Here is a 13,803-nt window from a genome sequence, read left to right as displayed (position 1 = left end):
CTGTTCATGCCAAAAGCCATATTAAAATAAGAGGAAGCTGCAGAAATAAGTAGATAGTTCAAGTTAAGAGAGGAAAAGCAACTGAAAACTGCTCCTGCAGACACTTAAGTTTTAGAATTTTTCTTTCAGCTCATTTTCACTATGTGGTGCTTGGTCACTGTCATTTACTAGAAAGAGCAAGGATTGACTGCAAAATTGGATAAAAAGGTGAGAAAGTGGGTGAAAACAGCAGGAGTCAAAAGCTCCTTTTAGAGCTATGTCAGGCATCAAAACTGGCATTTGAGCCCTTAGGCATAGACTGTGTTTGTTTTTCATCACTGCTTACTTCCTTTGTACAATCCACATATAAGGAATTACACAATGTAGTGCACCAACACACAAGCCACCTCATTTGTCTAGTCTTGCAATAAGTTGAAGTGAGACAGTCCTAGGCAACTCAGCCTTATTTTGGGTCTTAAGACGGTGCTTGTTGCCAAGAGCAGAAGCAGGCTGGACTGTCTGTACCTCAGCAATTCTCTCACACTGCAGAAACCCTCAACTGCAAGACAGAAAGCACAGTTTAGAGTTACCCTTAGGCACAAAAATGAGTCTTGATAATTGGATCTTAGTCAAAAGAAACAGTTTGGCAACTGTACAAGTTCACTTACATGAAAATATAAGTGAATAAATCTGCTCTAACATCCCACTGAATATCCTTTTTGCCTTTCCTTGAAAATTAGGCTGATTATGCAAAATAGGAATTTAAAAGAAGAATCATTAAAACTAAGGAGATAACTACAAGGATTGTCCTGTTGACTAGAATCATGTGTCTTCCTCATGTTTCTGGTGCTGTGAACAGACTTCACAGGTCTTAGGGGAAGAGAGGAGCCCCTGACATGCCCTGAACATCTCGCACCTGGTACGCTGGAGTTATCTCCATTAACAAGATAGGAAGCAGGCGGGGGCCGAGGAAGGGCTCAACTGGGCACAGAAGCCTAATTGCATTCCAATACTGGCACTGTGACAGCACAGTCCCATATTAGGGAATGGATGGGAAGCAGAAAGGACAAGAGGATGAGACTTAAAGGCACTTTTTTCAAGAAGTGCTCACATGATGCAGATTTTGATTATTTTATTTCCCATATAATTTCTGGCAGATTTAAACTTCCCCAGTATGGAGAGCACAAGGAATTTGCAGCTCCGTTCTAAATTCCAGGGGAAAATGACTATGGGTTTAACAGAGAAAAGCCTATGATGCAAATAATAAAGTATAACACATATGAATTAACAATGCTGCATCTTAATATATGTATGTATTTTATCCCTTTTCCTCTAAAACATTCTGTGCTTGTGTTGATAACATAGAAACCAAGGCAGAATAGAGGTTACATTGGTATATAAGAAGAAAAGCTTCTGGAAGGAGGGAAAAGCAAATACTATGGAGATTAGGTTGCCTGGAAAGGAAGAAGAGACAGTCCTGGTAGAAATACCAAAAAAAAGGGCTATGTAGAAAGCCGAGGGCAGGAATACAGTGCTTGTCAGCAGCTGGAACAGCTTTGATGGTTTGATAGGGGCTAAAGAACATTTTGGATGGGGGAAAAGAGAAAGGAGCCATCATGTAAAACCATACAGCTGGGGAAATTTAAATATAAGACAAAACTTGAAGTTTAAGATTTCTAAAAGGAACTACCCTCCATATGCAGAGATACTAAGGGCAAGGTAGCGATGAGAGAGGAGACTAAGATTAGAAAAAAAAAGTTATCAATTAAGGGATTTCAGTGGACCAAAGCGACACCTTGAAAGGAGGGCTGCTAGAAGTTTGCATCCATCCTTGATGCCTCAGGAGTTTTGTAGTCTTGGCCTTATGAACAGCACTTATATTGGCTCTTAGTTTGGTACACTCACTGCAGCACCTGAACAAGTTTTGCCCCAGTGTCAGCTACAAAACCAGTTTACAGCTCATGGTGCTTAAAAGCTGCTTTGTGTAATAATAAGCTATAAAGCATAATAAATCTAAATAGTAAATACTGTGTTAAAAATACAGTACCTGCTTTACAAGTGATAATCATATTAATAAGCAAAATTAAGTAATTCCCAAAGTTACATTCATGCCAACCTCATCAAATTTTGAGGATAACTGGGCACTGTGGTGTTTCTCTTGGCATTATCCCACCTTGCCAGTAAAGGCTTCCATCTGTTCTATACTGAGACTAAGTTTTGGTCAGATGTCTCTTAGTGACCGTAAGCAGAAATTCTCCTCCTCACTGTGTGCAGATGGCTGTGCTATCTCACATATCTGACAGAGGGCTGAAAGCTGCATCTGTCTGCAGTTTGTCAGTTGGCTTGAGCTTCTCTGAGATATTAAATCCTTACCTCAAATATTTAGCTGCAACCAGTCTTTCTAGTGCCAGCAAATACTTTAAATGTAGGACTGGGTATTTGCAGTGCATTTGAATGTAAAGTAACTTGACAACCAACCTGTTCTCAATAGTTACTTCTCAACCTTAAATACAAAAGCCTTCCTTAAGTGTGACCAGAATGGTGTGATCCAAAACACGTCTTCAGGAACTGGACAGGGAAAACATAAAAGTGGAACAGAATGCAGACCTTCATACAGAACTACCTACAAACTCAGCACAGGAAAAACATGGCAAACTGCACCCTTATTCCAAGGTACTGTAATTCTGTGGCCATCTTACATAGCTAGATGCCATTTTATTCCAAGGGACCTGAACAAACAGATCATGGCCACAGAAGGTTTAAGTCTGGAGTGTCCATTGGGTTAACCAGTAACAGACACTGACGTTTAGGTGGCACTCTTTACATACTGAAGACAGGTCAGAGGCACAATGAACCAGAGCGACTCGTGTTTCTACAACAGAACAAGCACATCCTTACCTTACTGCATTAGGTTAAGATTTTTAATTAAAAAAAAAGAAAGGGGTGGGAAAGCACTGTCATACTCATAACTGGATATGAACAACTGAGCATCTGTGAGGCAGTTCTCCGTGTTCCATTTAGGCAAAGCTCTTCCAAAAGGGAAGAGCTAGGAAAGGCAGAACATAAAGATGAGGATTTGGAGAACACAATTATGAACAGGGTCCTCAAAGCTGAACTGTACTGAGGTGTGTAGCTTGGTGATCTCACCTTGGTGGTTTTTTTCATAGACCCACACACCTGAGAGAATAAACCAATATGCAGCCTACAGTTTGCAAACATGAATCAGCCACCTGCCCCGAGCACAGGAAGATACTGAAATTGTTATGATTTAGCTACACACAAACCGTTTCAAGTGCTTTGCCCAAATGTAGACATGCTTCCTGTTATTCCCACAATTTTTCAGTTTTCCAAAACAAAGGACAGGAACATTCTGCTACCATTCCTCACCATTAAAAATACAGACTACAGCTGGAGCCGCCTACAGGCACTTCCTCTCTTTATTCTGCAGCACAAACTGCTTACAGAGAACCGTTTAAGAGCAGAATGGAGCGAAACTAATGTAGGTTCCCTATCGCCACCTCCTTTTAACCACTATTTCCCACGAGCCAAGTGGATAAACAGTTAAATTCAGTCCTTTGAACAGCCAGTGCTACAACAGGAATTTAAACATGAGAAAGCTTGGGAGCAAGAGTTAACAAAACACTCATCTTACTGATCACCATTTCTTATTTAGAGACATTCTGTCTCCTTTTGATAAAATCTGGGTCCAGCAGAGATTTATTACTTTCTGTTCCAGCTTGCTTTCAAAGTCCCTAGCATGGCCTTTAATTCTCTACTGACAGTTATCGTTCCAACTTTTACATACAAAAAATATCCACAGTACACTTTTCATTCTTCAGAGTGCTCTCAAAGAAAGCCTCTGATATTAATTTCAAGTGTACAAGATAGCCCAGTGAATTAAGCAAGGATTTCTTTCTAAGAACTATGTAATGATTGTCAGAGATACAATATAGAGTTCTGGTTCTGTTGCCTACATTCCCTGAGATATTTGATTGATGTACTATAACATTAACTGCTCAGTCTTCTGCTTTAAAATCCATCTCAATTAAATTAACCCCAGGAAATGCAAGAGGAGGAAAGAAAAGGACTATCAACACGTGTTGGAGGAAAAAAAACCCACAACACAACAGGCTTATTCATACTCGACTGGATCTCATATTCCATCATGTTGGACTGTGCTCATCAAGAGCAGGAGTTCATGCTAACTTTTTCTTATATTCACATTATACAGTAAAACTATAAAGCTTTCTTTCATAACAGATAGCTAGTCAACGTTAAAAAAGTCTGCTAAATTCTACAGGTGGAAAAGTGCCAACGCAAAACGTTTTCCTTACTCTTTGCAAAGCTGCCACTTGTGTTCTCTGTGCCCAGGGGCTCGGGCAGAAAGACGGTGGCTTACAGTCAGGCTAGAGATTATCTGTCAGCAGTCTGGTGCTCTGTCAGCATTCCAGCTATCAAAAGCACCCTCTGAGGTTTTCACAATTCGCTTATCCTCCCCGGCCTCCTATGGAATCCCAGCACTGTTACCAGTACATATAGTTCTGCCTTGCCCTTGTTGAGGAATACATTCAGTGCAGGTAGCTCGGGGTGCAGCTGCAGATTGAGCTCTGGGTGGTGGGAGCCCCAGGCAAGGGGCTGTGAATTGCCGACTCTTTGCATAATAAAGGGCACGGGGACCTGTGGCCCAGCCAGGGGACTGGACACTCAGAGACACAGCAGGAGCTGATGACTCTGCTAAAAACTCCAGATTTTATCGTGCATAGACTGTGAGGGTATAAAAACCCAGGGTTTCCTTTGTTCCGGGTCCCTTCTCAGAGGCAGCAACTCGGGCTGTTATTTTGTTATTTAGCTACTGCACCAAGATTTAATTGTTTTAAGGATCAGGACGTCTCAGACTCTGCTATGAGAAACCTGGGGTCGAGCCGGTAAGGAAACCTGGTCTGACAGTGTGAGTGTGCGGTGTGTAGCTGCGAAGGGGCCTCAGCTCCTGCTCAGGTGGTGTTAAGTATGACTGCCAGAGCGGCTCCTGGATGGGTGGACCTGGAAGTTTCCTTAACATCCTTGTTCCCCTCTCCCTCAAGCACACACATGGTAATTTGCCTCTCTGATCTGACCTTATAAAACCAGCTCAGAGCACTCAAAGATTCTCATCCTTCTAGTCCTCCACAAAAACAAATTTCCATCGCACTTCACTGCTGAGGGGAGAGAAGACGATGCACAGCTGACACATTCTCACCAAGTACAGACCTGCTGTAAGACACTTGCCCAATGCCATTCAATACCAATATCCTCCCCCAGGCAACTCTGAAGACATGGAAACCTTGTAATTGTAAATATTGACTTACGTATTGCACACTGCCATGGTCTGACATGACTCTCCTGTACAGAATTCTGAGATTGTACTATACTGTAAGTTGATGTGATGAAAGAAAGTTGTTGCTGAAAAATAAACAAAGGAAATAAATTCAGAAGTAAAATACTTTCAAACACTGGTTATCCTTCAGACAATTATTTAAATAGAGCAAGTGAAGTGACCTCAGTCTTGAGCTTGCATATGAATTCAAACATGATTTAGCTAAATGAGCCTAATGATGAACTGCAAAACAAAGAGGTATATAGAATGAAAGGTCTTGTTTGTATTTAAGATGAAAGCACCATGATGCATCAGCTCTCATTACTCACAAAGCAGTAAGACTGGAAAGTGTCTCTGTCATCGGCCTCACCTTTACAGTAGAATACTCTACTACAAGCTGAAGGCAAACAAATTGCTATGTTCTTTTGAAGTCAGACTCAGTATATAGTGGCTAGAAAAAGCATTAATAGTTCTCACAATACATCCCCTTGTAAAAAGAACCAGCATGAAAACTAGTACACATTTACTTCTTAAAAATCTCCTGAGATAATTTAACATCTTAGTACTTCTCACGGGGCACCTCACTTTTTCTTAACGAGTCTCTGTCAACTTTCCTAACATGCAGTTTAAAGTAGTTTCTTGCTACTACCACCTACTGTTGAAAACATAAACAAGAGTGGGCCATAGCTGCAGGTGAGGACTGGCAGGGGAAGCACTGGGAAGTACAGTAAATCAGGACTGAGATGCACAGATACAGCGTTCAGTCACAGTAGTCAGTCGTGTGTCTAAGTTTCAGCCTGTCTACTGTTTAAATCCACAGTAGTTCCACCAAAGCTTGAAAGGAGTGGGGAGAAATCCAACCAAAAGACTTGCTTTACGTACAAGTGTTTAGAAACTACCATGTTTACAATGCTTCTGGAAGGCCAGTAGCTTGAGTTAGAAACATGCAGAAGCAGCCAGTTTAGCATCCAAAGAACATCCAAAACTTTAATGCCCTCAGTGCCACAGTGAGGGAGGTGGAAAGAGGAAACGATCAAGGCTTCCATGCTGCTGAGCACAGCTGCGTTGTACCTGAGACAACTTAATTACTATTCAGGGTATAATGACATGCATTACACAGTAACCATAAATAGTCATTGAGAGTCTCTCTAAGCACTGAAAACAGTAAAAAGGGTGAATGAATGCCTTCTCGAGCATAGACAGCAAGCTCAGAGCTGTATGAATGCAATACTCACTGTTGCTGGCAAGCCACTCGTTGAGGTCTATTTCTCGTGGTAACATCACTAGCTCCTTAAATTCGAAGTCAGTAATTCTGGATTTTGTGTATTCTGGCTCTAGGTAAAGTTTCTTCTCTTCTGGTGCTGGCTTTTTACCATTTGGCTTTCCCTTGGACTTCCTGCAAAAGATTAAAAAAGAGAGCAGCAAGGTTACCTTTACTGTTGAACAGCTACAGAAACCTGAAAGCAGCAGTTATCCAAACTCTTGTATTTGTTTTTACACCATTCCTCCTGCATTCCCTCCCCTTAGCTCTTTCTTTTTCAAATCAAAATAAGAGATAATTTCTTTAAAAGTGTATTTGAGCTCAGACCCTTTTTTCAAGTACAGTGAAAGTTTTAAAGGCGTCAAGAAACTTGAGACTGAGCTGCTCCATTCTCCATTGCCCTTTTGCCAGTTTAGGTTGCAAACCACTGGGAGAGCGACAGCCTCTCTTTATGCCTGTGCACAGACAGCAGAACTACTGTTCTGAAGGAGCTACTCTAACGTGACTACCAACCTGCTGTGCCCTACAGTTAGCAGTCACCTGCAAAACAGGAGTCTGAGAGACAGCAAAAGCAAGATAGCTCTCAGCTGGAAAACCTGGTGCAGCTCATTCAAAGCTACAGCATTCCTTGCTCTCCAGCCCTATGTTCTCTGAGATACCAGAAGCCTTCTTGAAGTGAGCATCTGTGACTTCAGCTAGAAGCAGTGATAACCACAAAAACACCTGTTTTCTCAACTCCTGGGAGACCTGAGACAGAAAGAACCAAGTTCGTGTTTTTCTGAAAATCCTTTAAAATCCAATGCATTATGAAATGACCTTCCATTTGGATTTATAAAAGTAGACAAACAATAATTCCATAAAATGCATTTATCTCCAGGGCATATTGAGATTTTTCATCTCCCATTTGTAAAGTGTTTGCTGTAATAACTGGAGTCTTCTCTCACTCTGTTTTTAACATCTTCGAGCTAGACTCTCAACCCAACCCACATTCCTGGACCAAAGAATGGACCTGGACCTCAGTCCTGGACCAGCAGGACCTCAGAGGAAGAACAGTGGGTCAAGCACTCTGGTCTTCTAGGCTATGTGGTCAAACACCCATGTGTTTCTACAGTTAAAAAATCCCTAAGCAGAGACAGAAGATGTATTTAATGGTGAGGGACAAGTGTAAGGCAATACTGGCTGTGCACTATCACGTGAATACAAGGAGGAGATGCCAGGACATGGTTAACATCAGGCTTTTTCGGTTCAAGTGTTTTTTAAGGACTGGTAAAGCCAAGACAAGCCCACCTTTGGAGACAACTGCATTAAGTTTGCTGTCAAAACTCATCTAGATCCTATCCAAAGGAAACCAACCTCACATTCTGGGTCTTAACACACTTTAAATAATCTTCCAACTGTGTGTTCCTGTCTGAGGTACACGCAGGCTTGACTTTTGCTGATCTGATCTGTTAATTAAACCCATTGTCCACATCATCCACACCACAGAAGGGAGAGACTGAGATGTGCCTTTCACGGGAAAGCAGTGCCATAACTTGGATCACCAGCACTGCCACTGTTTACTGTCTTGAACTTGTATTGAGTCTTGACATACTTGTCTCCAACCAGTAAATTAAGAGTAGAGGGACTTCTGGATTTTGGAAAGGCCATCATCAAGGAAAAACTAAGGAAAGCTTGGTGACAGCAGCACAATATACAGTTACACCGTCACGATACATTTACACAGATGTTCAGAAAGCACCGCAGGTCTCTGTCAGGGAACAGATGGTCACACTTTCTTTCCCTATGTTAATGACAAACATGGGTTTCATGGTTAGAGAAAAGATGCCTATGGCATAAAACATCTTTTTAAAGAACACAAATTCAGGATGAAAATAAACTAAATCCAGTATTGGTGAAGAGAAATTCAGTGCTCAACTCCTCCTGCACATCTCCTTTTTCCACAGTAGTGCATTCCAATTCAAGTGGAGCCTGCAAGATTTGTCACTTATATTTATTGAGTGAAGCAACCTGGACTAATTCTCACAACTGCTCTACAAAGGGATATTTTAAGACATGTGAAGTCAGTTGTTCCTCAGCACAAAGCTCTTAACACAGAAGGGATGCTCAGTTAGATAACAGCTCCTGATTGTCAGCTAACTATTCCCATCTTCAAACACTTGCATTTGCTACATTTAGTGGTTTTCGGGTTTGGTTTGGGGGGATGGGATTCAGGCATTCAAGGATAATTTCATTTTAAAGAAAATTATAGCTCCAGTAACAGTCATGCAGAAAATACCTTCAACTTCAGAGACTGGTTTGACAAACCACATTAACCACACTCAGGGAAAAAAGTTATCAGTGAGAAGTAGTTTGGATAGAGTTTCTGTCTTTGCTGTAGTTCAGGATAATTAAACCAAGGGCCCCAGGTTAGGGCTGTGCCACATCAGCTAAGAACAGTCTTCGGAGAGGAGGTGGAGGAGGGAAGGAGAGACAAAGAGGTCAAAGACAGTCTGTCATAGCCAGGCTTGGAAGGGAAACCACAGAAGGAAGCAAGACACTGGAGGCTGAGGCAAGCCTTCCATCGCATAGGAATGAGTGGTGTGTGCCTCACCCTCACTTCAACATCTTCTCCCCATTTCATGAGAATAAAAATTCAACACTAAATATGTTCACAAGTTTGCTACTGCAAACAACCGTACATTATTCCTTTACAAAAACCAGAACCTCTCGCATCTCCACACAAATGTTAATTCTCTGTTAGATTAGTACATGCAGCCACTTCATGTCTTTTCAATAAAATTGTGTAAGTCTTTCCACAATTGCCTTGTACTGGAACTGGAGTACTTTAAACAGAAGCTTCCTGAAGAATCCCATGCTCTGCCCCTTTCCAAAGCTTTGGTTTGGTTTAAAAAGAACCTGACCCATGGGTATCATCACTGAATCTGCAAAATGCCCATAATCACTGCTATCAAAGTTTATTCACACCACAGAAACCTGCATATCACATCACCATGTGCAGCACAAACTTGTTAACCTTTTGCAGCTGCTGAGAGCTAAAGCAAGACCACAGAAATTGTTTACACCAGCGGATTTTTGTGTTCTCCATGCAGTGCAGCTGGGACACTACATGGTACAAATACTGTAAGTAAAAACTAAAAAAAACCCTCCAGCTTTAAAAACATCATTTTGAACTGGATCATGCACACCCCCTCAATTAAGCAGAAGTTAGTTTATATTGATTTACTCAAATTAGTTGAGTCATATTCACTCTAGGCTGTAAAGCTGTGGGTTTAGTTTCAAAACTATCAATACCAGCCCACACTTAAAGCACTCCTTTTACAAACTTACAAAGCTGAAGCGTACAGCAGTACAAAAAAACCTGGTTTAGAAACACAATTACACATGATTAAGAATTAATAAATAATAGTTCCATATTCTAGATGAATCAAAGCTCATACATTCACAGTTACCAGAATTACCAAATAGTGTAAAGTTTAGGAGTTAGCTTCCTTTCCCTCTACTCACCCTAACCTCTAAGTTCGCTGTTTTTTCAAAGATTTGTAAGAAAACACCAGCTGGAATCAACTCCAAAGGTACAAAGTGAAGCATCCATTATTTCCTTTGTTGTGAGCATTCAAGATGCCTTCCTTAATTTTTCATTTTATGTTTAAAGTACACAAATATGAAAAATGATGAAGTGTCCAGAACGACTGTTCTGTTCAGGAAACACCAAAATCCATCACCTGTAGATGCTTGTTTATGGGAAAACATAACTAAATGTGATCTAAGACCACAAAAAGAGCAGTACCTTTCAAAACACAGCTATAGGCACCCCAAGTCCTGATTCATGTTTACAAGTGTCTTTCTTCAAAAATAAGTGAATTCTGGTAATTTGTCTTAACATGTCCATGTCAGATCAATTGTATCACCAAAGCAGTTGGAGGAATAGCTGTTATGCAGCTGTTTCGTGGTGTGTCAAGAGGACAGACCAAATCCTGTCTATCAGTGCTTAACTACCAAGGAAACAAACATCTTTAAGGAATCCAAGGAGACAGCACTCTGCAGTTTTTATTGACAGGCAAACCAGAGTACAAACTAATTCCTCAGACAACTCCTGGGATAGGTCTGTCTTTGGTTTTAGGCACTCGATTGAATATGATGCCATAGGCCAAGTCGCACCCACGAATACGTTTCAGAGAGGCAAAAGTGATGGGAAATGGCAGAAGAGAGATCACTCATCTAAAGTCTTAGAAGAAGGTTCAGCAAACTGGCTCCAGTCCAAGACAGTACAGTCACTAATGCTCTTAGCAGGGCTTCCATACTCAGCCTTGTGTTCAGCTAGAAAACACAGCAGCTGGAAGCTTGCCTGAAGAAAGAGATGTGTAAGACACTCCGCACCAAGTGACAGGCCCAGTGGTCTGTGATGATTTTTTTCCCTAGTCTAACTGCTTTGTTAAGATCAAGTAAAACTGCCAATTTCCCATTTTTTTTCTTATCCCATCTCAGTTAATAAAGATCCTCCTCCTCTAATCTCTCATTTCCTTCTTGATCAGATGCTCAGCAGTTTCTTAGTTTAAAGAACTTTGCACTGTGGAGCATCTTTAAAGCACCATCCAAGTGTTTAGTTTCAAAACCATTTTGAGGGAAGTATTACTCCCATTTCACAGCAGAAACTGGCTGTAAGATTCAAAGTTTATTCATAGTACAAATGCTAAAGATGTGCTTCAGTGTAAACCAACATGGTTTGTCTGGAAAGAAGCACACGTGGAGCAATCTGGTTTAGCTGAAGAAGTATCAGAGACACAATGACCACTATGTGGAGATGCTTGATAACCTGATGTATAACTTTGGAATTGTACCAGGCATCCATGGTTCTGGTCCTGCACATCTGATTTACTGCCAGACTGATCACACAGAGGGAATGCTAGCGGTATTTTAAATGCCAAAGTTCCCTAAACTGATCATGCAATTTCAAATTATCTCTACCAATTCAGGATTTGTTTTTTTTTCCAGAGGAAACCAGCACAGCTATAATAATTTCTTGCTGTCTCGAGCAAGCTGTGTGGTTTCTTACACTGCATCTGAAATTGAAATCTCTTCAAAAACAAATTACGATACTTTGATCCTCCTCTCCTATCCTTCACATATAACTAACTGTCCTTGGGATGAGTGGCTGTTTATTTTTTATTTTTTAAATACATGTAATCAGTGAGTTTTTTCTTTTCAGTCTGGCATATCAAAGTGGGTTTAGTACCAGAAATAAGAGTAACTGCAGAAAGTAAAAAAGTTTATTTAAAAAAAGCCCCCGTAGTGATGATGACGAGAGCTCCAGGCAAAATTCTGACCACTCTGTGCCTCGGGATCATGCACTGGTTTTAGGTTCCAGTAAAGTCTTAAACACACTGATTTCTATTTGAAAATTGACAGACCAGGTCTGACAAGCCTAACGTGGCAAATCTGTCTCCTTGTTTGCAAACGTTAAAACTAAAAAGTCATCTCAGGTCTGTGAGGATGAAAACCACCACGGATCACGAAACTTAAAGGACAAAGATGCATATTTTGTGATTAATGTCGTGTGGTTTTGTGGGGGTTATTTAGCAACTGTATTCCTTACACAAGGTTAACTGCTATAATCTTAGCAATCCCCAGCAAATCAGGAGAAAGCAGGCCTCAACTGCTAACAATCCTGCCGTGACATATTCCATTAGTGTTGGCCAGAGGAGAGCACAACCCCCCTAGTTCACAGCAATGCATGCAGAAGTGGCATAAAAAGAAAAAAAATCTGTTTTAAGGAAGATCAAAAACACAGATGCCCACAGATGTGTCACTAAATTATATCTTTAAAAAATCACCTGAAGGTTTGGGGGTTATTTTCAAGTAACCTGGTTTGCACTTTACAATTTGTATAGTTCACAATCTGGAAAAGTTTGGGGTTTAAATGGCACATTTCCAACTAAAAACTTTTATGTGGATTACAGTCTCCAACAGCAACACCATATTCCAGGTATACTTCTACACACTGAACTACCAGATATATCAAACTATCTGGGCCTTCAATTTTTCAGCCTGTAATTTCTTCTTTCTTTTTGAAGTGTTGTGTTTTAAAATATCCTCCACTGATGAAGTGTTATAAAGTGAATCATCACTCCTGCCAAAAGCCACTTTCTTGGTAATTTGAGGATGAGGGTTGGCTTCTTAAAAGACAAAATTAGAGAGGCAGTAGGCCAACAATTTAACAGTGTCTTTTAGAAGCTTTGTTGTTGACACAACACAGTCTTTATGAACACTTTGTTTCAATTTTTTCAGTGAATAAGGGTTTTTATAATTTAAAATTAAAGGTATACTGGACATTTGCATTTTAGCTTCTCTCCTCTTCCCTTCTTTGGGTAAGGAGTCAAAGGCAATGTGAGTGGAACAAAATACAACACATTAAAGGTAAAAAAATTCTAACATGCAAGTTCTCCCTCTCTGATCTACTCCCTTTGCAGAAAGGAAAAATGCAATGATTTCAGCCCTCTACAGAAGGCTACAGCTTTGTAAGGAAAATCGGGTCAGCTGCTCACAGATTTACTTTTTACCTTTATGTTTTTTTCTGTGGCCCTTTACTGGAAAGAAATTATCAGTTAATTTCTGGTTAGAAATGTTCTGCGTAAGTATGGGAGTCCTGAACCCATTCATAGCAGGAAGGAAACAGTTTTATGAGCTAAAATTTACGAGTCCTAGTGACAAGAACAATGAAGAAGCAGGTTATGCCAGTTTTTACAGGTCAAGAACAAAGTCTTGAAGGCTGTCCAGTTTCCTACCTCAGCAGCTCACAGTCTTTTCCCCTCAGTTAAGAGCAAGAACTGGAAACTCAGAGGTGCTAGGCAGCTTAAAATCCCTTCTTGGTAATTCAGTGTCTTTATTTATTTGTATAGCATGCAAGAAAAGGGGAATAACAGCTTCATTTGAACATCAGTAGAGCTGCCCTTCCTTTGAGGAAAAAGCTAGAGATTATATGTGTATTTCCCCTCTTTCTTTAAAACAGCTCAAAATTAGCACCTCTGTGGAGATTTTTCTGCAATCCCATGTCCTGTTTTAACCCAGATCACTGCTAAGTCTTCAGCTGAAAGTGCCATGTGACAGCACACCCAGAACACAAATCCTGGATGTACACATCCACATGCAGGATCGGGGACGGAAAGAACATCAGCAAGGGAAGGGAAGCTGTGCAAGGTATTGGAAAGCAAGT

The 13,803-nt window shown here is 40.7% G+C and overlaps 1 protein-coding gene across 6 annotated transcripts in view; it reads right to left on the bottom strand.

The window, feature by feature from the left end:
* Positions 1 to 13,803, bottom strand: part of MOB2 (MOB kinase activator 2) — a 113,860-nt gene that overhangs the window by 4,577 nt on the left and 95,480 nt on the right. For all 6 annotated transcript variants that reach the window (XM_064657584.1, XM_064657582.1, XM_064657581.1 and 3 more), the window contains exons 2-3: positions 6,568 to 6,728; positions 5,325 to 5,418 (exon numbers count right to left, since the gene is read on the bottom strand). In XM_064657584.1, the coding sequence (XP_064513654.1) occupies positions 5,325 to 5,418; positions 6,568 to 6,728 (255 nt within the window). The remainder of the gene's footprint in view (positions 1 to 5,324; positions 5,419 to 6,567; positions 6,729 to 13,803) is intronic.

Source organism: Pseudopipra pipra, chromosome 6 (assembly GCF_036250125.1).
Source record: "Pseudopipra pipra isolate bDixPip1 chromosome 6, bDixPip1.hap1, whole genome shotgun sequence".
Lineage (NCBI taxonomy): Eukaryota > Metazoa > Chordata > Aves > Passeriformes > Pipridae > Pseudopipra > Pseudopipra pipra.
The sequence above is the reverse complement of the archived record's forward strand: the minus strand, read 5'-3'. Positions and strand labels throughout refer to the sequence as shown.